The 27,133-nt window shown below is 39.6% G+C and overlaps 1 protein-coding gene across 6 annotated transcripts in view; it reads left to right on the forward strand.

Annotated features, from left to right (window-relative positions):
* TENM2 (teneurin transmembrane protein 2) overlaps nt 1-27,133 on the forward strand; it is a gene marked incomplete at its 5' end in the record, with an annotated part of 535,531 nt that overhangs the window by 144,079 nt on the left and 364,319 nt on the right. For 2 of the 6 annotated variants that reach the window (XM_082323891.1, XM_082323892.1), the window contains one exon: nt 18,165-18,210. The exons of the other annotated variants lie outside the window; for them this stretch is intronic. In XM_082323891.1, coding sequence (XP_082180017.1) covers nt 18,165-18,210 — 46 coding nt within the window. Of the gene's footprint in view, nt 1-18,164; nt 18,211-27,133 lie in introns of those variants that run through there. 6 annotated transcript variants of the gene reach the window in all.

Here is a 27,133-nt window from a genome sequence, read left to right on the forward strand (position 1 = left end):
CTACTTGTGGGAAAACTTCATTTCCACGTTTTATTTCATCTTTCTCCTTCCAATTGTAAAGATATACTAAAAAAAAAAAAAAGATATTTTGTGCTTGATGTAGTGACATAACGTATTTAAGGTATGTGTTTTTAATCTTTCTCTGTTGTAAAAAGTGGCCCTGTAAAAGCATTTCCATAAATTTCAAAACCTTTTTTAAGTCACTTCAGGGGGTGGCTTCACCTGGGAAAGAAACTCCATTCCTTTATCTCGACTCCTCAATTTTGATTCTTGAGAAGGTTGTTTTTGAATAATCTGAATGTACTTAGAATTTTTTTATTCTGTTTATGTTAAAACAAAGAAAAAAAAATTATTTTGTCTTCCAGAATTCTTTGAGTTATCATTAATACTATTCAGCTTGTAGAAATTATGTGTTGCCATATTATTTCTTAATCAAACAATGGGACATATTCCCAATTACCAGAAAAACTGAAAAGATCCAACACAAATACTTCTTTAAAAAAGAGTTAAAACTGAGGCAGGGTCATGAAATAACAGGTGTTTACTTAGTAAAAGGTGACAAACTTGATAAAGAATCTGGAGCAGCTGAATGTTGTTCCTGGAGAAGCACGTTTCCCATTTTCAAAATTGCAGATTTTAAGTCTGGATTCAATGTCACAAATACACTGGCTTGCCCCAATATGTAGATCACAACTAGAACAGGTAAATGCAATTTATATAAGCATATAAATCAGAATGCGTGATTTTAAGTACCCTTTCATGAATTAGATTTGTCTCATAATATTCCTATTAAGTAGGTAAATATCGTTGATCCTCATTATTTAGAGATCAGGTAGCATTAACAAACAGACATTATATTTCAGCAACAGATTTTTGAGCTTGTCAGTTATGAATGTTAGGATCTTTTCTAAATCGGTAGTAAGTAGTTCCGGATCTCCCATGTAATTCAATCTCTTTATTTTCTGTTCCTACTCTGTAAAATGGGAACAATGATACTATATGCAAATTCAACATAAAAATGCACAGAATGGTTTTTGCCACTTGTGAGATCCAAAATGGATATAGCCAACTGTCTTGTACCGTTTTTAGGAAAATTTCGCACTGTGCTAAACTTACTTTATGCAGTATAACCCACTGAAGCCATGAAACCATCAAAATGGTTTTTATGATGATGATTGAATCCCAAAGCTTCCTAAGATTGTAGGTAATGGTGCTAGCAACAACAGCTTTAGTTAAGCTATAGTTATTTCAGTTTCTTCTACGACCAGTACAAAACCAGAATTAAACTCTTTTGCAGATATATATACACATACATAGATATATGGAGTATGACGATATAGTCAACATAAAAACCTTTTAAGATATGCAAAGCAAAGCTTAAAAAAAAATCCTAGGTTCCTGTTTAGCCATATGATAATTAGATTTGCAAGACTCTGTATGGGTTTTAGGAGACCATCTAGTTGATTTCTCTCACGTAAATTAATGCTTTTAACATATAGTCACGAATAATGTTCTTTTATTCCAGACTGTAATGTAAATGATAGTGTATCAGTTTTATTATCCCTGGATGTGTTTACTTGCTTGATCAGAATTACAACCAGGTGGTACCATCTTCTCACAACAATTTTACTTGCCTTTGAATGAGAATGGCTCATTTGAAGTTTGTGAAAGGCATATCCGTATGGAATTCATAGGATTTCATGTTGTGATACAGCAAGGAGACTTGCTAGAAATTGCCTGTTTCAGGCTGATGATGCAAAACTAGACATCTGTTACATTAACATCTATCTAACATTTTTGCCTTTCAGTCAAATGCATTCAAAAAATTTAAATCTTTTTTAGCTGTCAAAACAATCTGTCACAAGATATTTATTTTTTTGTATAATGGGTTACTTAAGGAAAGCAGCATATGGTTGAGTGAGCTGCACCTATGCCGCAGCCTTCCCAGATCCGTAGCACCTACGAACTACTGGAAAATGTACATACTTAAATGACTACTTTTGAAAATTTAAATTAATAAAGTACAACTCTATACTTTTTAACCTATTGGATCCCTTTCTAATTTGTGATTCAAACAAAAGCAAACCCCAAACTTCTAATGTTAATTTTGATAAAAAACTTAGAAAATGTCGCCCTGCCTTCTTGTCTTAAAACAGTCCATAGGATGAGAAATACTTCCCCGCCATAAATCACAGTGTGAACAACCCTGCATTCACCTACCGGTTTGGTTTTTTGCTTAATTTAGGACATTCATTACTTCTGACATAGAGGAGGATATAATAACACATTATCAATTACAATTATGTATAATTTTAATAAAAAACAGTAATAATAGATCCTAATAATGACCAAAGCAAAAAAGCCTTCAATGCAATATACAGCGCTGTATTGTGCTGGATTCTCATTCCATCAAAATATGGCTTGTGTGTCTTGGTGACATACTGGGTACGCTTTTATGTACCCCTTTCAATCACGTAGCAGCCTGCCCTGCCCTATCCTGCGAGAATACTACTGCAATTTTTCCGGATTACATGCATAGTGAAATCCTGGCCTCATTAAAGTCAATGGGCCTGCTACCTCCAAGTCAGTGAAACCTAAACTGACTGCTCGCCTTACTGTATTTTCTAGCAGATAGACACACTAGAAGTCCAATCTTAGAGCTGTTTAAATTATGTCTTTCAGATGAATTTATTTGTGTACATTTCTTCTACTTCTAGGTTTTTATTTATGTATGCTTGAAAAATAGGGTTTTGTTTTGCTTTGCCTTTGTTAGTCCCACGGCACATAAAAAGCATGTGTGAATAGGAGATATTTTCAGTAGCTTTGCAGACGGGGGAGGCTGGAAGTGCCGAGGCTGTGACATACTCCACCTCCGGGGAGGCAAGAAAGGCGGCGCCCACACCCCTACGGCCCGTCAGGGGAGCATCTGACGTTGCTATTCATGGTGTAGTTTTGGACCGAGTTTCAAAGCAGGAAGGGCAGTGTATAAAAATATTGCAATAAGTCATTGTATTTCATTAGTTATTAATACAAAACTTTTAAGTGCCCCGAAAGGAATCTCTGTGGGCTTCCATGTCAGTATGATATTTTCAGAGAGGCAGCATTTCAACATGGAGAACATATGGGGACATAGACTATGGAAATCATTCACTTAAATGTCACTTTCATCTTAGATTTGCCATCTAATTTTAATATGTTGAATGCCATGAATATGTGTAATTGTAGTTTGCCTTACAGTAAGTTGTATTTCTTACTACTGACTGCAGCCAAAATACATACGTGCTAATTATAATTTGGGGGTTTTTTAAAGCTAGTTATTTTATTTTTGTTTTGAGAAATATGCTATGTGTATAACAGGCTGCAGAAACTGTTTTAGGGTTTTGAGGAGAGTTTAGAAACAAGTTTACTCTAGTAGAGACTTAATTACAGTGAGGTAAATGGTGCTAGTATCAGAGAAAGAAAAATGAAAACTTTTAAACATTGTAAACTAGTGTACATCGCTAGAGCCTTATTGACGTCAGTGGAGCGTATAGCATTTTAGGATTTTGGCACATAGGAAAAAAAAAACCCCAAACCAACCCGCACCTGAGCATCACCAGCCAGCAGCACCCTCCGTTCCCCGTTCCCATTCCCAGTAGTTCTCTTTCCGCCTGCCTCTTCTTACCCGCAGCCGCTTCGTTAGCAGAGCGCAGGCTGTCGGGTTTGGAGCGGGTCGGATGCGGGTCAGTACGCGCCAGGTCTAACAGAACAGGCGATTCTTGGATTGCGCCAAAACCCTCCTGTCAGAGGGACAACAACTTTGGTACCTGTTCTGTACTCATCTTAGGGGGTTTGTCAGACTTTTAGGAATTTCAGACCTTTGAGATTCACACAAATTTGTGTGTACCTAGCTGACTAAATATTCCGGAGAAGGACCGACAGAGAAGCAGATTTTCTCAGAGTAAAAATGTGCCAGTGACAATGTTTGATTTCTAAAGCCATTGGTCTTCATTATAGAACCTAGAATTTCCTTTTTCCTCTTTATTATTGCTATTGTGTCTATTCCTTAAGAGTCATAAAATACTTTGAATGTATTATAATTTTAAAGTGTTGATATTTTTAGGTGCAACAGACTGACAAGCTGAAGCATGAGCCTTGCCTTTTCTGGGCAGAGGTAGATGGGCTATTATCTTTAGTAAAGCTGACAATAATTGTTACAGCCTCAGGGCTATACTAAAGTCCACTATAGGAGCCAGAAGTGTCGGTATTAAGGGTTTTTTTCTACACTGCTTAATAAAATGAAACCTGTGCTTTTGTTTGATATGCTAATAGCAGCTCCTTTTTGTTTGTAAAGGAAATCCTTATTATGTTGAAGCTTCATTCTGATCTGTCGTGGCCCTAAGTATCCTCGTATCCCATCATGCAAGCACTGCCAGTCCATCCCCGTGAGCCTGAGGGGTCGCGGCAGGTCTCCAGCTCAGCAGTGCCAAGCCCCACGTGCTCTCGTCCCGGGATGCCGGGGATGACAAGACCCTGTCTTGTCTCTGCTCTCCCCTCAGAAGCCTCGGCCCGTACCTTCCTCTGCCCATTCCTCCCGCGCTGCGGAAGGTGCTGCTGGCCAAAGGCAGAGAGCTGGCTTTTCTGAAAACGCCTCTGGGAAATGGATGGCGTGGGGTTTTGCCCAGCTTGAAACTGAGAACTTACCGTTCCTAACTGCAGCTGAACACTCGCTGTTACCCACAGCTGGAATTACATGTGCTCTGAGCAGCGAGCTGCACCTAAGAGGTATATATATTTTCCCCGGTTGGCTGCCCATAAGCACCGGCACAGACCGTACAGGATGTGTTGTCCCTTAGCCACTGGCAGGCCAATCAATGGAATTTTTTTTGCTGACTACAAAATAGTGCTGGCCCTGTTAGGAAATGCTGTTTCAGCTAGGGTAAAAACCGTGCAAACAGTAAAGCCCAAGAACCTCCCGTGTTCAGGAGTGCGGGCAACGTACCTCCAGGCATAGGTGCAAAAAATCTGAAGAGTAAGAAAATGATTTGAAGTGCTTTTTCTTTAAAATGGGTTCTTGGCTTTCCCTTTATCGATCTCTTCCTTTTTTTTTTTTCCCCCCCTTAAATGAATACTGTTCTGAAGCAGCAGATTTTGGGAGCATTGTGCTGGGAACAAAAGACCTCTTTCAAAGACTTGTTGCTCAATCTTGTTTAGAGGATTTTTCTTTTCCTGGGGCTTTCTAAAGTCTTCTCAATTATTAGTTTCCCTAATGTATTCATATTTGCTAGAATAAAACCTTGCTCTGTTTTGAGGAGGACTGTACCAAGTGCAGTGGTTCCCAGTCTTTTCTGGGTAAAACATTACCTGAGAAAACTGGCAATGACATTTCTTTGCCCCGCTCGCTCTCTGTGTCCTCCCATTTTCGCCAGGACTCCTGCTACTTCCTCGCTACTTCCTCTGTCTCAGGGTGGCCGCAGCTGCTTCCTCGGTTGCTGTGCTGGGACTCCTGCTGCTTTCTCCTTGACCTCACTAGCAAGTCACAAGGCGAAGTCAAAATGATTCAGGCTGACTCTAAATGGGGCTTTTTAAGGCATTTCAGAACTGTGCCTGCTAGCATGGTTTCCTTCCAGCATTTCCTTTTCTAGCACAGTTTCCACGCATTCTGACTTTTAAGTTGGCCAAAGCAACGTGCGCAGGCGCCGTGCCGTGCCTTTCCTGTCAGGTTCCCGCAATGTCATACGAACATCATGCCTCGGCAGGTGAGGAACGGCTGCACTTGTGCATGTGGCATTAATAATAATGATGATCATAATCATCTTGGGGAATACATTACTATTGTTTTCTTACATATGTATTAGGTTAACACTTAGCTAAATAATCATAATTGGCAACTTGAAAATTTTGCGTAAACATCACTTATTAAACCCTTAAATGGGTCCTTATGAGGTATCATTACCACCATTATATAAACAGAAAAAATTGACCACATCAAAGATAATTGTCTTTCCCAAGTTCCAGCAGTGAATCACAACCTGAGATGCAATTTGATCTCCAAAGCTCTATTTCCGTCCTGGATTTTGCATGCTTTGACACACTGACTCTCAGGAGTTCAATGTAATTTGTCTGAACAATAAAAATATTGTTTACATTTTATTTTCTAGTCATCACACTAGAAATAAGGTGGCAGTACTAGCACTGTGGTTTTTTGGGGGTGCCTATTGCAAATAAGAAATACATTTTTTTGGTATTTGGGGTGACTTCTATCACTGTATTAGTAGTTGTGACCTTAGGTGGTGTTTTCTACTTCGAAATAAAATTACCGAAGCAAGATATTACCTGAAAAATGAAAAGCTATGTTAGAATGCTGTTGAAAGTTAACCCAAATGGCACAGAAATGTCATACATAGTTGATTATAATCATGCTTCTGTGTAGAATGTTATTTTTGTCTATTGCTCTGGTCTGTTTATAACCATTAGGAAGGGAATTATGCATAGTAATGTGTCTAGATTCCAAGGAAGTTATTTGGCCTGTACATTATAATTTTTATTTGTTGTTTGGCTGCAGGACAGCATATGCAGTCATTATCCACTTAATAAACGAAAGAGATGCAACCTCCCTTTCCACTCGGTGCCTGTTGGTAGGGGAGTAAGTAGCATCTGTCACCTGTGCAGGCAGACCGAGCGGTGGCAGTTCAGTCGGGGCTCTCATTTCTGCCTTTTCCAAGAAGGGTTGTTGGTTGTTGTTGGTTTTTTTTTTTTTCTTTTACTGCCTAGAATAACGATCCTTTCCTAGGAACGTGTAGGTGATGCAATGGCAATGCGGGTTTGCACTGGTAAAGAGAGCGCGCTCCTGTCCCTTATGGCCCATATACATAAGGGTCATCTGCGTACAATGGATGGTAGGTTGCACGTCTAGAATCCGGGATAGCCATACGCAAAAGTATGATACACACGCGTGGAAATAACTTCAGGGTACTTCGAGGCCACAAGGGAGCTGGCTGAGGTAAGATTCCAAGGAAGTGCTTTGCTTCAAGAGTGAAACACTCGAATATCGAGTGAGGCCTTCGTAGCCAGAGCAAAAACATTTCCATGTTTGCATATTGTTCTTTGGAATACGTACTGATTCTGCGTGTCCCTGTCTCCCTCTGTTGTTCAATTTCCTACTCTTTTTTTTGTGTGCGCTTTTTAATGGTTTTTTGGTTTTGCTGAATTGTAACTGGGGGACTAAATTTTAATAAGGTTTTATTTGATTATAACTTAATTTAAAGCTTCCAGTTCTGCTTGGACTCGTGTAAAAAATAGTTTTTTTTCATTCAGCAGCAGTGTAGTTAAAAATGCACTGCAATCCTGTGTTTAAAATTGTTAATTTAAGGTGAAAACTAGACACCTTAATTGTTCACATTACTAGCAGCTATCAGTTGTGCTAATTTTGGTTTTTATGCATGAGCAAAGCCCCCAGTCTATACCTGACTTTCTAAGAAAATAAAAGACCTGTTTCTGCAGGCACCTGCAGCATCAGCCTTGTCACGTTGATGACTGTGGCTAGACAGAATTGCCATTAGTGTGAGCCCTTTGGCATCTCTTTTTGATCAGCGAGCCCTGCCGAGCTCTTCAGGTATTCCTTGCACATCACAGCCGCAACCGGTGTCCAAAGGATCTCTGCTCTCTTCGTTCTGGAGCTCCTTCTGCGTCCGGGCGTTGTCAGTTCTGGTTCACATCAAACACCGCTCTTCTCCCTCCTCACCTCTCCTCACAAGGGCCGCCCGGGGAGGCGCCCGCAGTTCCGCTGTCTCTCCGGTCCAGCATCGGGCGTTTGCCGGTGCCCGGACGCTACGGGGGTCCGGCCGGCCGGCGGGCCGCGGCCGCCGCGGAACTTCTCGGCTTTGCCCTGCCCCCGTCCCGCGGCGCGGGACGTTCACCTCCTCTTCTTCCAAAGCGACCCTCGGTGCTGCAAACGCCCTGCAGGTGGGTGCGGAGCTCGGCGGCGGCGCGGCGTGGCCCTGCCCGGCGGGGCGGGGGCGCCGTCCCGAGCGAGAGGCACCGCCACCGCCCCGGGGGCAGGGACCCCGCCCCGCCCGTGCCGCCCCTCAGCAGCCTGCGGCGGCTCGCGCCCAACGGCCGCCCGCGCGCCCAACCGCCGCCCGCGCGCCCAACCGCCGCCCTGGCCGGGCGCCGCGCGGGCGGCGCGGGGGGGAGGCGGCGGGGCGCCCCCGCGGAGCGGGACCCGCGGCGGGGCGGCGGCCGGCGCCGAGCGACCGGGAGGCAGCGACCGGGGGGCTCCCGCCCCGCCCGCAGGTCTGTGCTCCGTCCTACCGGGGGACCGCCCAGAGGGGGCCGGGCGGGGGGCCGGGCGCCGTCCGCTCCCCGGGGGCTGCTCCGCGGGCGCAGCGGGAGAGGGCCGTTCCCCGGCGCCCTCGGGGGGAGGGAGGCCGCCCCTCCGGGAGGGCGGTGGCGGGAGGGGGCCGGGCCGCCCCCCTGCTGGGTGGGGAGGGGAGGGCGGCTCCGCTCCGGCCGGGCGGCGGCCGCGGCTGGCAGCTCCCGCCTCGCTGAGGGCTGGGGGTTTGCTGAGGGGCGAGGGTGCCTGTGCGGGTTCGGTGTCTAAGTCTGAGGTAAAAAGAAGAACAAGTATAACCCCTCTCCCCAGAAAACCCGAAAATCTGACAAAAAACCCACAACCAACCCAAAACTTAGGATTTATTTCTTTCTGTCTTCCTTTTTTATGCTCCCTTTTCTCCCTCTTTAAAGAGCTGCTGGATTCAGAGGAACGCTACAGCGGCCGGGGCTGGGGGAGGAGAGGCGGGGGGCGGGAGGAGTCAGCCTCGGGGTCTTGTGGCCCGAGCACCTTTATCCGGAGAGGCGCCGCCTTTTCAAAAGAGTTTCAGTCAGCGCCGTGAGAGATTAAAGTGCCTGGCGTGGCACCTCCCGCCCCCTGTGGAGGTGCCACCTGCGCAGCTACGGCGAACGCCGGGCAAGGCGCTGCGTGCGTGCCTGGACAGCAGCCGCCTTTCCGCTGTGCTCTGGGCGCCGGGTGTCGCAGCACGGCCTGTGAGGGCTCCGCTCCCCCCAGCGCCGGCCTGACCCGGCGGGGCCCGGGCTGCCCGCCTGGGGCGGGGCCCGCCCGGCCGTTGGGCGCGCGGGCGGCCGTTGGGCGCGAGGCAGGCTCCTGAGGGGCGGCGGAGGGCGGGGAGCCGGGGGCGGCCCGGGGCTCGGCCCGGGGCTCGCTGCCTGCCGCCCGGCAGTGCGTGGGGAGCTCCCGAGGCGCGGGGCTGCGAACGGGTGTTGCGTGGACGGTGCTTCGTAGCGCATGTAGGAGAAACGCAGACGTGTCTTCAGTGTCAGGTGGCTTATCCTGGGCTAGCGTTTCTTCCTGCCACCGTTACGGTAAACACTTTGTCTTGTGAGCTTTAAACGTCAGCAGATGTTGAAAGTATTTCAATAATAGCCTTTCGTTGGTCTTAAAGGACTTCTTGACAAGCATGAAGAAAGGTTTCCATTCTGGTGAACACCAGAAGATGTGTTGGAACTACTTAGGCCTTGAATCAGATGTTACCTATGATGATAGAATGGGTTTGGCTAATTCGTATCAAACTGAGAAGTATTTTTAAAATGAAACTCCCAGTACTATATGTTTTTTAACACTTCTTTTTTTCTTTGTCATGAACATGTATCGGTTGATGACAATTAATGCTCTGTGAATTTGGTTAACAGAAAATCTGTTAGAGTTGAGACAAAAAACAGGTGATGTGATAGAGATAAACAGGGCAACAGAATGTTTAAAACACCCTTTATGACTTCGGCATTGCATGACTGCAGTCATATCCTTTATACTAAAAAAAAAAAAATCACAACAGCGTGGTATTACTTTACATTATTATATTAACTGTGGAGCCTTAATCAGTAGAAGAGCTATCATGAATAAGGAGTAAGGTTACGTAAAATTCCATCAGGGTGCCAAACGTTTTCCCATTGAGGTCAATAATCACAGTTTTAATGGAGAAAAATGGGGTATTTGGGGGAAAAAAGTTGGTTTGTTTTGGTTGGGTTTTTTTTAATGTGTTGATACCCCTCTCTGATCTCTTCAACAGTAGTTTTCAAAGTACCCTTACAAACCAGTTGTTATCTCTAGATTCTCTTCATAGGTAGGGGTACTGAGGCACTGAGAGAGGAAGCGTGTTTTAAAAAGCCCTAAAGAAAGAAACCAGGAGATTCAGGGAAAGAAGAAATGGAGGTTACTGAACAATTCCAGTGTTTATAAGATGGTCTCTCTGGATTTTTTCCAAGATTGGACCCCTTAAATGTCATGCTTTTGGTGTTGTGCATTAAGACGAGTACTTTCCAGGGAATGTGTGTGGTGACTCCGTCATATTGTATAGAGTAGTTCATATCTATTCCTGGCAGCTTCCAGAGATTTTTTTAGGTATTCAGCATCTGAAATTGTACTGTTTTGTTCCAGATTTCACAAGTAAGAATGAGATTATTGTAAAAGAGAGTTGGCTGGTAAGTAAAGTTTTGAATTGCTTCCGTGATTGTCATAGGAGAGAGAATGTCAAAAAATGACAATGGTTGTAATAAACTGGTTGGCTGAAAGATATTAAAAGTAAAACTAGTTAGCACTTCTTTGCTAACTACTTTTTTCACTTTGTCAGAAACTATTTGCTGGAAAGTTTTTGCTCTAGTGTCTCTGACTTCATAAAGTTGAAGAACATTTTAGATAACAGGCAGATAGTTCACCAGTTCTTTTAGTCAGCTGAGTGGAAGAAATGACACGGTCTCAATTGAGTTTCCATGGAATCAAAATCTGTATCTTCTAAAGAAAAACAAGATATAGGAAAAAAATATTGAATGTTAGTATTAAATTTTGTTTATTTTTAAATACAGCAAGTTACTTATGGATATGAGAATGAACATGGCTAAAAAGCCACGTCTTGCTATTTATAATGTGATCTGGTTGCGTTTGAGAACTGTGAAACAGTTGTCTTAAAACTAAAAATAAATGCTTTTTTTTTTGTTTTATTCATTTCTAATGTAATGTCATCTTTGCTTTTTATAGAACTTCTAATATACATATGCTTTTTTGAACATTTCTGTCGCTTTTTAACAATTTGCTTAAAATACTGTGTCTTAAAGTTCTCAGGAGTCAATCATGTCAAGTTCTTGCTGTTCTCAACATTCTAATCAGTACTTTACATTTACCAATTTTTTTTTTAGTCTTTTGCTTCACTATGCATTCTCTGTTAGTGGTGTGACAGGGATAAAGACAGGAACAGCTGTTCTGGTTCATACCAAAGGTTCATCAAAACCAATATCCTATGTCTGATGAGAGCTGATGGCATGCCAAGAAAAGTGTTTTAAGGGTGCTTTTATATGCCATGTCAAGCCGCCTTGGTGGAATTTTACTCTATATTCTGAACCACAACAGACAGATAGTAAACCAGACTTACTTGAAACTACCCACCCTTTTTCTTATCTGCTCATTTGCTTGAGTCATAGTATAGATACAGCATGGAACTGTTTAATGAAAAAACCTCTTGACTCGTGTTGTAAGTAGGACTCCACACATACACAGGCACCGAGTAGGGATTGTGTGGTTGTTTTTGCATACTGTTGTTATGGCATTGTTTGTATAGCAGTCTCTCCAGTGTTTCTCACATTATCACTACTGTGGTAGCTGTTGGTGTAAAGTTAACTGTTCATCATGGGTCTGTTATAAACATGCAGAAATGGAAGTCTTTGGAATTCTCTAGGGGTCTTCCAGCTGACCTGATAGACTTAGAGGGCTTTACAATTTTGTTTCATGAGGTAAGTGGAATTTTAGGTGTTCTATTATAGTATATGACTATTCCACTGATCATTACATGAAACAGTTTGAAGCATTTAATGGTCAGGTGTTACTAGTAGGGTAAGACCCAATCCCGTAAGACCTTTGCACTATAAATGTGAAAACAGGAGTTTTGGTGCAAAAATTGTGGATCAGGACACGAGTAAACAGGAGCAAGTGTTAAAAAGAAAGACCTTTGTCCCTGTTTTCCATTTCCTCTGCTGTGCCCTATATTAGAGATGGAGAGCCATTTTTCTGTTTTCCTCTTGGAACTTTGTTCTTTAATAACTTTCTCCCTTCCTCCTTCTCTTGCAGGCTTATTTTCCCTTTTTAGGGAAGCCTTCCCCATCTGAAAGAGTTTTAGGCATCCTTGGCACATGGCACAGATCAAGCTCAGCTCCAGGCAAGTCAGCAGGTCTTTGGACCCTAGCATAACAACAAATAATTTAAGGAGGTTTCTAGATTTGGTTCTGTGCTTCCACATTATCAAGGAAATACACTTGTGCCAAGATCAGCTCACAAAAAAGCATGGTTTTTGACAAGCCCTGGTTATTAGCGAACAACAGCAGTGGCCTTTTAATTTGTTGACATCCTTCCGCTTTTTGGCATCTGTATCGTAGGTGTAGCAAAGCAACGTATATAGCATCTGGAATTGAATTCACAGCAGAAATAGTCTCAGAATAGAAATCAGCCTGAATATAGGTCAAGTTAGCGCATAGGAAACCAACACATCTTCGAAGCTGTGGCTCAGAGAAGTACTGAATGCTCAAGGGTATACTTAAGGCATGAATGTTGCATATTAATTCAGAGGACTGGGCAGTAAAACTAGGCTTTCTTCAGTTTTTAAGGGTGTTGCCCAGTATTTTAAAATAAATTGTATGCTCTCTGAAGCTATGTACTCTATTGACTCAGTGTAGATTTGTACTTCATGTAGAGAACTTAAATTATCTAGTAGTGAAGAAAATCCTTTACAAGCTGTACAGCTCTCCTCTGGAAGCTGGCCTTTGTGTTTGCAAGCAGAACGTATCTATACAGCGGGATGGAGCTCTCAGCCCATGTTAGAGGAAGAAGTCATGGCAGGCACACCTGTACCTTGTAGGTAAGCTATTCTTTCCATCCCTAATGTTGGTTGAGGCACAGGAGGTTCACATGAACCATTTAGGCACAGATGAAGGTAATCAGTTTACTGCTGTTTTAAAAAATGTAAGTCTTCTGGGGGAGATACTTCAGGAATTGTTTGATGTACCGATGACAGTCTTAAAAGGCCTTAGCTTGTGTGTCTGAATTCAGAGCTATAGTTGGAGCAAAAATTCTAAACAGAAATGTACCAAGCAGACAGTAGTACAAGTTGGCGCCACAGAAGCCTGAATTTTGAAATGTTATTTTAATGCATATTCCTCTATGGTTTTACAAGTAAATACAATGGGGGCAATTACATGTCCTTTGGAATTAGTATTCCCAAATAACCAGGAACATACTGATTATCTCCTCTTTTAATTCTTCTGTCAGGCAAAATTTACAAAGGTACTTTGAATTTCCATTCATTCATGAAATGACTGATTTCACAATATATTAACACTTATTTTATGAAATAGAGATAACTAAAAATTAACTGTATAAACAAATAACAACTTAGGTATTAGTTATTATCACTTACTGAGTTGACAATGATAAGAATCGAAGATTATTTTCCATTAAGAAATCCGTATGACTCAGAGCCAAATTACAAGATGCTTCTGCTGAAGAAGCCTCTGCTTGTATTTTCTCTTTGTTTCCTTTGCACGACACGTGGCTATTTCTTCTATTGTGTAACACCAGCAGTCATAGATAAATTTGTTCAGCCATGCATATAGTGAGTAAGGTTGTAGTGTTTGGACCAAATGGAGGTCATAAACAATTTTAATTTATAATGATGCTATCACATGTATTCAGTTATGCGCAAAAAGCAGTATTTAGGTGGTTTTATAATTCATACCAGCAATAGCATCACGTTTTCCTTCACCCTGCCAGGATGTTACATGTAGCTTATGCTTGTGCAAGGTCTTTAACTCGTGCCTCTCACCAGTAAAATTGTGTCTGATCATGACGCTTCTTTTACCACACCGGTTTCATTTCTTGTTGTAAATTGGATGCTGGGAAGTTAAGTATAAACAATATAAGACACAAGGGATTCTCTTGTAAGCTCTGCCTCTGTTCTAGCCTTTGTGCTACTCTGTTGTATTTCCTCTGAGCAGTGAACAGATCGCAGTCTAGGGAATGGTGGTTGGGGAGGGATGAAGGGCCTCACAGTGCTGTTCTACTTTTATAGTGGTTGTGGTGTAAGAGAAAGATTCAAAGGTATTATTGAAACAAGGTTTGTGGGGAAAAAGGTGGTATGTTTTATTAAACCAGCCGATATAACTGAAAAAAGATGCTTTCAGACACAGTCTTTCTTCAGGTCTGAAACAGAAGAAACAAAAACAAAAGGTTGGAAAAATTAGTTCTGTGTTCATGCCATCTTGATAATTGGAAAAGAGAAAGTCTTTGTTAGATGTAAAATACGGAAGGATGTTGGTAGGAGAAAGTGGTCATTAGCTCTTTTGCCTAGCTAGAGGCTTTCGTTTAGCTCCAAAGGATATGTAGTCAATGAGTATTCCTGGCCAGTAATCCCTTTAAGAGGCCTGAGTACTGTTGTAGTCTTTTGCTGCTTTATTTCCCCATAATTTGCTGTCGTGACGCTCCATGTTCTAGATAACGCTGTCAATGCGTTTTCCCGGCGTTGTGGGGAGGGGGATTCAGCATCACTGAAACAATACAATGCGTTGAATGTTCTTTACTATTACCTTGCAAGTTTTAAGTCACAGACATGAGTATGTGTGTGCATGCAGGCTAATGAAATCCTAGACCTAAACCAAAGAGAAGAATGATCCACATTTCTAGTAGAGTAGAGAAGTAAGGGATCAAGAGGTTTTCAGTGATTAAACTTGACTTGACTTCCTTGGGTAAGACTGAGCGAAAGCTCTGATTAGTTGTTTTCTCTGTAATGGTGACAGTATAAAAAAATGGGCTGGAAATCAGTTATTTATATCTCTGCACAAAATGGCATTACTAGTACATTTCATTGTGTGGTTATTTTGTAATGTTCTGTTGTGTGCTGTCTGTATGCTACTGGAGTACTGCTTGAGGAAGCTTAAGTGGAAGCACGTTTAACAGCAGTAAAATACAGGTTTTGCGTTCATGTTAGTGAAAGACCTAGCCTGTCTTATGGAAATGTGGCCGATTTATAGAGTAACTATCTTCCATAGGAGAATAACTTACTTTGCTCACTGGAGCTGTCAGGACTCAAGCAGTTCAATGTCCAAACATTTTTAGTTCAAACACAAGGTCAGTTCTTGTAGAAAAGAATGTATTTAATAAACTATGTAAGTTTATGCTTAGTTCTAGCCACATGATCTTGTATCCTTCATGAAAGCAAACAAACAAACTGCATGCATGTTTTCAAGTGTTTTGTTGACCTTGGATGTAAATACAGGGTTTTGACTGCATTGTGAATTTGTAGATAAGCCTGTGAGAATGAAGAATGCTTCTAGAAGTATGTATATACGTGTTTGCTTTTTTTGAAAATTGTTGTCATGAATATAATCTAGTACATTGTAAGATACATGGAAACTACTTATCAAGAATTCCATGAGAAAAGCAATTTACCAATAAGGATGATGAAGTACAAAATTAAATAGGAAATAGCCAGCAAAGATCTCTTCCCTAATTGTTACTGTTACTCATTTTAACTTAAGTGTGCACAGGCATGTGCCTATGCACACCCATGTGAGCTTCTTACAGGAACTTGGGACTTTTTTTTTTTTTTTTTTTTCTCTTTTTAAAAGGTAGCTAGGCACTTCCATTAGAGTACTTACTAATAATAGTCTGGAAAAATTTGCAATAACTGAACACATAGATCTCTCTTTTTCCTTCCTTCTCCTGTCCCCCCACATCTTCAAGTGGTGTTTATTTCTTTCATGTCTGGAAGAGAGAACAGGAGGTCTTTAAAGCAGCTACACTGCTTCTATTAGATTCCTTACGTCAACAGAGCAAGGAGAAATACTTGATTTAAACCATCACACAAAATGCTCTTTTGCTAGGTCAGGCTAAAGCTGTATTGGTACGCATATGGAGAGAGGTTTAAAAGTCCAGTGTTCGTATGAATATTTTTCTCCCTATGGTAAATTTTACTCTAAGCTCATGTGATGAAGGTTCCTCAAGAAGATTAGTGAGAATCTGATTTTAATGGATCTGTATTTAAGTAAGGGCACTACCAACCCCCAGGGGACAAAAATAACAGGTGAAACACTGTAGCAATCACAAACTTAGCCATAAGTGTGGGGTTTGGGACAGCTTTTGAGCTTCAAGAGTTGTTTTTCAACTTGTACTTTACAAATATGAAAACTGGATTCTGTTTCCCCAACACTTAATATGGCAGTTTATGGTGAGATTCTGGAGGTTAACATTCATACAAAAACATCAATTCTTGTAAAACTTACGGTACAATAATGATATATGAGTACTCAGTCTTGAACTTGGCCACTGATTCCCTGGTAATCATTCATGAACTCATCTTCATAACCTCCTCTCTGGAACTGGGAAATCCTTACAAAAGAGGATAGCGAGTTGTGTAGAGCTGTTAAACCTTTTTTTTTTTTTTTTTTTTAAACTAGGTAGGTACTTTAAGACACAGATGCCTAGACGTAGCTCTATGTGACTTGCATAAGCTAACACAGAAGTATGCCATACCGTTGAGATCTAGATCCAGATTTCCAGAATCTTATGTCACTGACATAGTCCTTGCTTTTCCCTAATGGAGTTGAGATGCTAGGATCCAAGGGGAGGCCCAAATAGGATGCTGCAGCAAAGAGAAAATACATGTTCTTTTTCAGGTTTGTTTACATTTCTGCTTACCCCTTAACTTTACATCTCCATGTAATAAGTAAGTCTTACTGTGAACTTGCATTGGTTCTGCAGGCAAGCATTATGCCTTTTGGCCAGCTGACCAATTGCCAGTTGGCTAAAAGCCTATTTGCCTTTACCTCGAAAAGGTAAAAGGTATAAACAAAGTAAAGTATAGAAGCTGCCCTAATGTTATAAATGGTATCTATAGTTTAAAAAAAAAAAAAACCAAAACACAACAACAAACACAAACAAAAAAAGCCTCACAAACAACCCCCCCCCCCCCTCCATCTTACATTAAAATGAACTCTGCTTGTATGAGGACTTAAGTGTGTGGACCTTTTTGAAAGGAGCAGGAATTCATCATTAGATTTTAAATTTTAAATTTAGTTCTTAGATTGTATTGCTTTTGAAAAAATTTGGAATCTGATCATGTCTCTGACCGATTCCTTTAAAAATGGTAGCTCTGGGTCACGTTTTTTCTCCTCCTACTACTTAGTGCAACTTCATATAGAAATAACAAGATAAATAAAAGAAAGCTTCTGTAATACCTCTTTTTTAAAATGCACTTATCAATGCTAATATGTTTTGTTGCTATGAAAACTCAGTTATCAACATTAAACATTTGTTCAGTCATTTGTTTATCAGTGGCAGTTTGTTAGTAGTTATAAGTAGAATTCCATCTGCCAGTTAAACTATATTGTAAATTGATGTAGAAATTAGCAGCTCCTGGTTTTTGGGACTGGGGGGAGGTGTCCTTCCTAATGAATATATGAACTTAATTGCACATAAATGCATCTCTAGGAGACGGTTGAGGGGAATCTCAGGTATACTGCACACAAGTATGCCAATCAGGCAAAACCAGGCACACATTGTGATTATCTCAGTTTTCAAACCTGGAAGAGACAAGAATGTGTTGCTAAATGAGAGAGGCAGTATGTCGTGCTCACTGAGATAAAACAGAAGCTGCCAGACACTTTGGCTTTATTCTGCAAATTCTTTGCTTCAAAACTCTCCTATTTTTTCTTCATGCTTATTCTCCCTCACATTCTCATTCTTTCTCTTTCTCTCATTGCTGTCTCGATCTCTCTCTTATTGTTCTCTCCCTCTTTTCCTGTCTTTGATGCACATACGTTGTCACATTTCATTGACTCTCCCCTCTTCTCTGTTCTTACACTTACGCCTAGTGGTGCTTTAGCCAGAGCTTGCAGCCTCTCAGGCGAGTTTTAGTCATGTGTGAAGCTCAGTTTGATCGAGCGCTCCTTTTCTGCCTTTTCACTCTTGCAAAAGATTAAAAGGTGGCGTCACATCGCTCCCCTGCTCTTTCCCGCAGGAGGGACTTAAAAGGGACAACAAAAACTAATCACTTTCAATAAGCGTTTTCTTGCAAAAAAGGGACTTAGCTGTGCAATTTGAAGCTGGTGGTGAGGATTGGGAAGGCTAGAGGATGCTTCATACTGCTAACAAGGGAAGGAAGCCTTCAACTGAGGCAGGTAAGAAGTGCCTGAATCCGAATGTTTTATGGAGTGGCTTGGTCAGAGCGGTAGATTTTCAGCATTTTGTAACTGAGGCAAGCAACTGCAGCAAGAGGCAGCGTCGGTGTTGTATCAGATTCCTTTTGTTTAAGATGTAAAGTATGTGCTATAAATTGAATTAGAAATGGGTTGGTGAAGATGCTGTATTCACACTGAATGATTGTTTTTCCCCCTTTTCTCTGTGTATCAAGATAAATCAGAGAACCAGCTTTTGTGAAAGCTGGACTTTGCTTAAGGTTAAATTCAGTGCTTCAATCTCGGTATAAGAAAAGCTTTTGAGTCTAGTAACCCTCGAGGAGCTTGGCATTCTGCAATTTGGTTGCAAGAGCTGAACTAAAAATTAATTGTACTTATTTACTATTTATTTAGTAAGGTAAAATGTAGCATTGAGTTTAGGTCTAGGTGAATATGGTTTGTTTGCCTGGCATTTCATCGGATGAATAGCTATACCCTTTTAGACATACTGTAAAACCTATTTCGTGTTTATGTTTTGTAAATTGAGATTAAGTAGCATCCTGAATGAAATACGTGACTGAAACTCATAAACTGCATCTGTGTTTAGTAAAGCAATCACCAAATTAGAATAATGGATTTATGTCAGTTGTCAAATGGAGTTAACTCTGAAAGTGCTGTCCACAAGTGCACTTGGATTACAATAAAGGGCTTTCTGTTTAACAGTTATTGAGAGGAGCTAATTTATCAGGCAAAGCCTATGAACTTAAGTCTTGTGATAATATAAAATTATATAGCTTAAAGTGTTTGTTTGTGGTTTTGGGAAACATGCCCTTTTATTCTCTATAAAAATACATTGAGGCTCTATAGGGATTCCAAAGGCAAAAAATAATTTTAATTACTTCTAAAATGTTACATGCCAGTAAGTGCTTTTTATTCACAACTGGCATATTTGGCTATTGGGACATCTGTTTCTGGTCTTCACTGGCTTTGGTGCCTTTTTTTTTTTCCTCCCTACATTTCTGCGCTTATATTTTACAGTTGCTTTCTGTATGAGCAAACTAAGACTCTAAATAGAAGGAAGGGATTCTGTGAGCAGCGGTGATGTTCTGAATTTCATTGCCATACTGAAAAGGGAACAAGCAGTCAAGGATAGTAGGACCGTTATTAGGGTTTTAAAGGAAAGCAAATAATATTGTAGTCATCAGAGTTATTTGTAAAAGCAGAGTACTAACTAACTGGCTCTGAAACCAGAGCTATTAAAAGCTAACTTTATAAGCTGTCATAGAGTAAATGGTGTTTGATAGGTAGATCTTAGCGTTGCAGACCTGCACATGAGCATACTGCAGGTAGAAATTAATATGTTTACTTGAGAACTTTTGTCTTTATGCAAGTTTACCCTAATGACTCAGTCCTGCATGCAGACGTACGAATGCGCAGCGCTATGTACCTCGCAAAATTCAGTGGCAGTGCTTTCTGTGTACATTTGCAGTAGCTGATTTTACAAGATAGGCAGTGACAAGCCACCACACAGCTGAATGGGATCAAGCCCCCAGGGAAGCCTCGTCTCCCATCAGTGTAGAGGGACTTCACGCCTTACTACTTTTACTTTCAGTGGTAGTTAATCATACATATTCATCCTCAGATAAAGGGACAGATCCGTTTTCTGAGAACTTAGACAAAAGAACTTGTAAATGTTTCACTGATTTGTAGTGGACATTCTTACTTTTTAACTATAGTTTTGCTGAACTTGTTGTTTATTATTTGGCATTGGAATTGCCATTACACCCCTCTTGCACCTTTCAAAATGGTTCTATACTTTCTTCCAAGCTCTTGTTATGCTTCAGATCTGTTTAAGTGCCTGTTGGATCAAACTGAAATGAAGAGTAACTCATCTGACAAAAATGGAAGTCCTGGATGTAATGTGGTATTTTAAATGATATTTTGTGACTTAAATAAAGTATGTCTAAGTGTAAATGGTAGATGACTTTCAATACGAATTAGTCACAAAGAATTTGTTCCTCATGAAATGGCAGAAAACTAGAAGGTTGAAGATGAGCTAACTTGATCTGTTTGAGCCCAGACTGCAGGATCTGAATTGCAGATCGTTTATCTCCCCTTTTGGCATTTACTAACTCTGCCCTACTAGATGTTAAATGGGTGACTAATATAAATAGCAGCATTTTACTGATGTTCCAGTAGATGTTGCTGGAGAGCAAAGATTACTTCATAGAGGAAAAGAAATGCAGTGAGATTACAAAAACCAAAGAAAAATCTCAAGGCGAATGGTTATACAGGCTGTTGGTAGTTTAATAATATGAGATGAATAATTTCTTGCATCATCATCCTAGGTTCTATTCAATCTGAAAATCTGAAGAGGTACATGTGCTGAGTAGAGACAGCTGTCTTTTTTTAAGGTTTTTAGTTTTCACTTGCCACTTCTAACACTTTATCACTAGTATTAACATTGTTTCACATGCATGTTTTCTCAGAGGAAGGGCTGAAAGAGTATCCCTAGAAGTTTGGAGTTTTTTTTTTTTAAAATACATTCAGAAAATACAAACGTTTAATTATAAATTAATAAATGAAATGCATGCAACGTCAAAACTAGAATTCCAATGCAGTGAAGTTGCTTTCCTGTGAGAACAGTAAGAGCTTACCAGATTAACACATAACATAATTAAAAGCAAAAAACCCACCCTTTCGTAATTTGTACAGTATTTATTTGTACATTTTTTTTTTTAGCTATGAACAATTGTGAGTTACCATCTTATGCGCTTAAATTCTGAGAGAAATCCTACGATGAGGCTCAGATCAATAAATTGTAGAGTAACTAATGGCAAATGCGTGGGTAGAAAACTGTGATGTCCTATGCTAAAACTACTGTTTTATTAATTAATCTGATAAAATGATAAAGCAGTCCCAAAGGAGTGGAGGATTCTAGTATACAGGTGCTAACTGATGCAATTTCAGGCAACCACTGACCTCTATCTGTGGGAATATTTATTTTTGGAGATGATCATCAACCGTAACTGATTTAAAATTCAAAACACTAATGTGTGTTGTGTTGTTCTTTTAATCATAGCTTTTCATGTGAAGCAAGATAAATATGCAAAACTTAGGCTAGTCGTAATAAAAATGTGATCTCTCTGCATTCAGCTGGTTTGTACCTATCTGTACCTTAACTAAAAAAGGAAACCCAAGAATTAGTTGAAGACCTTTTAGAGAAGAGATTTCAGGTTTTAGAATTAAAATTACTGTGTTTCACTGAATTTTATAATACATAGCAGCAAGGCTTTATTTAGTTTGCTACTTACTGTGTAAGAAAATTTCAGCTTCTGCTTATAACTGGAAAAAAATGCAGATAGAAAAATGTGTGGCAGATCTCTACAGTCATCTCCCATGTCATTTGCGTTGTAGATTATTTATTGTAGTTTGGTTTTAGTATTTTTATGGGGTTTTGCAGATGTGTGCGCCAAAATTTCTTTAATCTGACGAGCTTTAGGTTGATGGGGTTTTTTCCTATACGGATTTGCTATTGCCAGTAGGGGTTTTCCTTAATAGTCTGCTTCTTTAAATTATTGTTGAGTTTGTGCATGCATACTACTGTGTACATACTAAGGTAATTCCTTAACCTTCAGAAAACTGTTTGCATACTTAATATGCGGAAGAAGTGAAATCTTCCCATGTTTCATGAGTATTGTTTAGGAAACGTCAATGCGATATATATTTATTGAATAGTAATGTGTAGTTTTTTGCACCTTTTTTTGCTCAGACTTAGAAGTTCCTAGGGCTTTAGAGATAATTAGCTATTGATATTGAACATTGTGCTTGTCAGTTGGGCATGGCCAAAAGTTCATGAACACTTTTACATTTTTACAGTTCTATGTCATTCAGAAAAATAAGCCTGACTGCTACCAGTAAGAGAATATTACCAGAATTATGTTCTTGTACCTTCCCTATTTCAGTTTACTTTCAGACTTGTCAGTTCAATGAAATGGTACATGATTTAGTTTAAAAGATCGTAATATGTCATCAGTTTCTAAAGAGAATTCCCTGTTGAAAACATTGGCAAATTCAGTTTAAAGGCTTATGACACTATATAGCCCTAAGGAATAAACTTTTATCTTTGTATTTCTCAGTTCTCAAAGTCATGAAGAGAAAAGCAAGCATACTTGTACAGTGGAATTCTATTTATTAGTGCGCTATGAAAAGCTCAGAATAGCTGAATAGGGTAAATAATTCTGGCCACAACTGAGTCTAGTGCCACATTTCTCAGTAGCAGCAATATTGTATTTCTAGGTTTCTCTATCGATGCTTATGTATGTATAAACAAACACACAAATCTGAATCTATGTATTCTAATTTAAGCCCATTTCAAATTTGAAAATACATACCTAGTCTCACATTATTGGAATACAGGAGGAATATCTAGGAGTTTGCAGTAAATTATTGAGATATAAAGCCGTGATGTGTACATAGGAAAATGTACTGCAGATAATAGTAATTTAATGACTTACTTGGGAAGCTTGTTTCAAATGCATCTATATCATTTGTTGATCACTGTGATAGTTTCATTAAAATTTGATATAAGGTGAATAAAAATAATTTAGAAAAATAGAAACAGGATTTGGTAATGAAGTTATCTTAAGGATGTTACTTCTAAAGGAGAAGACATGGATGTATATATTTTCCTCATTTATGCTGAAGTAACTCCTGAGTAACTTGAAGTGGTGGATGTAGATTGTCTTTTAGCTGTATTGTGTAAAATATATTTAGCTAACGCAGCTCTTTACTCTATGCGTGCAATTTTTGAAAGATACAGAGTTCAGTTGCTATCCATAGCTTATATTGATTTAATAAAATTCAACCTGTAGCTCATAGCTGATTCCAGATCAAATAAAATGTGTATTCTGTTATCATATGCAATATGATTATGACAGTGTAAAATGCCGCATTAAAAAGCTTTGTCCCCCACCCCTCAAAGGAAAAACAAAAAAATAGCTAAAAAGCTTTTTTAGCTAAAGATTTTTGAAGTAGGACATTTTTTTCAGATCATTCTCCTAAACTTGCCTTTGTCTGTGAGATTCCAGAGGAGAAAGTCATATGAAGGTATCCTATGAGCTGTCCTCTCTGTAAAATATTAGCAGTATTGGAAAACCCCTTGTATATTTTCTGGGCATTTTGATATGAAACTTAATACAAAGTATTTTCAGTTGGAAAATGTGCCTTTAAAATTTCACATGTCAATTTTGTATGTATTTGTGGTAATGTTTTTTGTTAGACTTGACCACACAGTATTACCAAGTAATGGCTCATAAGTGTCAGTTATGCTAACTTTGTTACGGAGGCACATAGTCTTTTCTGTTCCCCTCATTTGTCTTTACTATTGGATTAGTGTCTATTTTGAATAGGTTTTAATTGACAAATTCAAGTCCTTCAGCCCTTTCTGTTTGGTCTAAATGTCAAACCCAACACAAGCTTTTGTACAGTGTTTTCCCAGGCAGTAAAATGGAGACAAGGAAGCTGCTGCAAGATGTTACGATTTGGTGGGGGAGAAAGTGTCAATACTAAGTTGTGAGAGACTTTCTTCTCTCCCTGCATACAATAATGACTATTTTCCAATAACTAGGAGCTTCTGGCTTTGTGGTGCTCCCTCCCCGGCAGGTGTTCATGCTTAAACAAAACCTGGATTATTTCAATATTTATATTGGTATTCATACTTGTGGCTTAATTCTGTACCTAACAGATAAAAAAGGCTACGGTGTTTGGGTTGGAAGGACACAGAGAGGAAAGAGAAAAAAATAGCAAGAGATTCCTCATGTCTAGAAAACACAGGAAAGAAAATGTTTCTAAGAACAATTTGTGATTAAAGTAAAAACTGTAACATCAAATACTGCACACAGATTTCTCTCAAGGCAATCTATTGTGACATTGCTCTAGTATGTGTATATGCACATAAATAATGTATATGTGCTATACATATATACATACAGTCTCTAGAGGTCAGTAGAATGTAAGGAATGGGCAGATGTTCAGTTTTCTAATATGAGACTTCAAGATGCAGCATGTCAGTTGTTGCTACCTAGAAAAGATGAATATGTTTCTAATGAAATTTGGAAGTGAAGTAATTAATCAGAGTTAACAAAGAGCTGAATGAAAGAGAATCATGTCTGTCTTGTTGCGGAAATGAGTGTAAATTATTTGTTTTGGGCAAATTCCTGATAAATGCTCATTTACGTTCTAAGAAACTTGACAGAAATCCAAACCATGATTATTGTATTATAGTTCATTACATTGCATCTCCGTACTACCTTCTTTTGAGAGGATTTTTAGAATGACTGAGATAAAAAATAAAACGGTCTTTTGAGACACCGTATGTCAAATGCTAAGCAAATCAGGACTACAGTGCAGACAACACATTTTCTTTTCATGTTTACCCAGTTACCCTTGACCAGCCTTAACAAATTAATTGTTTTATCCTTGTTCACCACCTTCCAAAATGAAATCTTCCAAGTGAACTGATCACTTATGGTTGAAGGTTCTATTTTCTTTTTAAAAACTGTTTTGATCATTTCTTATTACAAGCTGCAAGTTTGGGTTTTTTTAATATTCCATTACTTGATTTTGTTTTGTTTTCTAGGAAACTAAGCAGAGATGTAGAGCTTTTATCTCTGAAGGAGTTGATTCGAATTCTAATTTATGCTGCAAGCAAAAAGGAGTTTTGTGTTTCTAGTGGTGTTTTATAAATCTAACATCAAAATTTAAAGCAATTATAATTCTGCGCTAAAGAATAGTTGAGAAAGGTAGGAAAGGGTAGTATAGATGAAGTGTGAGTTAACACTGATATGATCCTTTCAAGGAGCTCTGCATTAGAGCAGGCAAGCAGGGTGTACAGGGTTTTTAATTTGTTCTTTATTTGTTTGTTCCACAATTATTGTGGTTTGGGTGCAGGATTTTGAATTGTACATTGAAAAAAAATCAACTTAGACTGTTCTGAACAATAAAAGCATGTGAGCTAGCTGCAAGAAAAAGTAGATGTTACAACAGATTTACTGATTCTGGAACGTAAGCGAGTACATTGTTTTATGTTTCCATCCTTTTTGGAGGAGAATGATAAACTGCTTCATTACATTATGGAACTGATTTTTTTTAGTCAGTATCAGACCAAAAAGATACTGGAATCTTAAGTCCACTGCAGTGAACACAGAAATAATAAGCTTTATTAATCCAATGGTATTCTGCTAGCAACAATTCAGTTATGTGTCAATTCATAGAGGTGATGCCATGATGGCACCTGCTGGGTGTGTTTGGTTTCAGTACTGCTTAGATTGTGGGGTTTTATTTCCTTGTTTTTACTAACATCATGTTTTTCCTCATCTTTGTAAGAAGCATCTGAAAAGAAAACACTTCTAAGACTTACTCAAACTCACCAAGCGTTAATTCACCAACCACTGATCAAATGTTTTTCACCTTTAGTCCAAAAAGGAAACACAACAGTTCTTAAAAAGTGGAACTGGGTAGTATGTATCCATTACACACAGATTATTGTTCAATTTGATAAATGATTGTGCTACAACATAGGTCCTTTTAGGGCATAGTTGCATGGGAAGGTGTACTAATGTAGCTTTAGCACTCTCTTTACACCTCTGTAGTTACACATGGCTTTTAGTATATTTGAAGATGCTTGCAGTTGCTACCTAACCATGCTACATAAACTCGAAAAAAAAATCTGATTCTAGAGTCAGGCTGTGTTACAGTAACACACGTATATTGTTGTATCAACAAGTCCTTAGAAATTATTGGTTTGTATGCTCTGTTTTTTTCTTCAAAGAGGCCATTCATGTGGCATTTGATATCGGTCGTCTGCTCATGTTGTAGTTATGTTTTGTATTGTAAAATACTGATAGGACAATCGCTGTTTAGAATTAGTTCCTGTCCTAGAATGAATTCCCTTTTTACTTGGCTTTTAGTTATTTCTGTTAAATTTGCCTGGAAGATACGCTTCAAAAATGTCTTATGATGTCCCTAGATACCCTGGAAGGCATCTTTCAAAATAGCGTATGGAACTTCTTTTAATAGTGAGCTAAACATAGCTAATTGTTACAGGAATCATTCCATTTTTCTCCCCCCTGTGTTCTTTGAGTGTACTGAAAACTTTCTTTGAGCATTAGATGTAACGAAGCAAAGAAGATGTGGAAGTGGAGCTCAAACTTCAGTGTATCTACTTTTGAAGAAGCGGGAACACTATCAGCTCTAAATTTTCATTAAATGTATGGTTTTAACATAAACTGTGGAGGTAATGAAAGATGTACTTACATTCATTATTGATATGTTATGATAAATAGTGAACATGCATGGTCCTTACTGAAGTCTGGTGGCTCTCCATGTAAACAGCGTAGAAAAGTTTGAAGATCAGCCTGGTCCAGGTATGTGAAGTTGCAATATCTGAATATATGAAAATACCACCTCAGAAAAGAAGACTTAATAATGTGTCTGCATGAAAGAGGTCTAGGTGCAATGCCTTTGCACAGCTAAACATAACTTTCTCATTCTCCGTTGCTTGGGCCCCTAGCGACAGACATGCTGAGAAGGGATGCTGATGAGAAGGCAGGAGACTTGTGGAAAAGCCTGTGTTTTCAATCCATTGCAGAGAAACGTACAGTCAATTTGGTGTTAAACCCTGGCATTCCTATTCATGCCTCCTTACTATTTTTCAGGGAGTTGGTGAGGATCTTTTTAGTGATCTAATGAGTTCCCACGCAAAGGAAGTACCTCATTCCAGTATGGGACAAGGTGATATTTTTAGAAAGAAAGCTAGGCTGAACTCAGTTTGCCTTGGACACTCTGCTGGATTCTGAGAGAAGGACTTACTAGGCAACTCATATCTGGAGAATGACTACCTTGGGGAATACCTGCTTGTTTTCTA

This window comes from Platalea leucorodia (assembly GCF_965183815.1).
Source record: "Platalea leucorodia genome assembly, chromosome: 11".
Classification (NCBI taxonomy): domain Eukaryota; kingdom Metazoa; phylum Chordata; class Aves; order Pelecaniformes; family Threskiornithidae; genus Platalea; species Platalea leucorodia.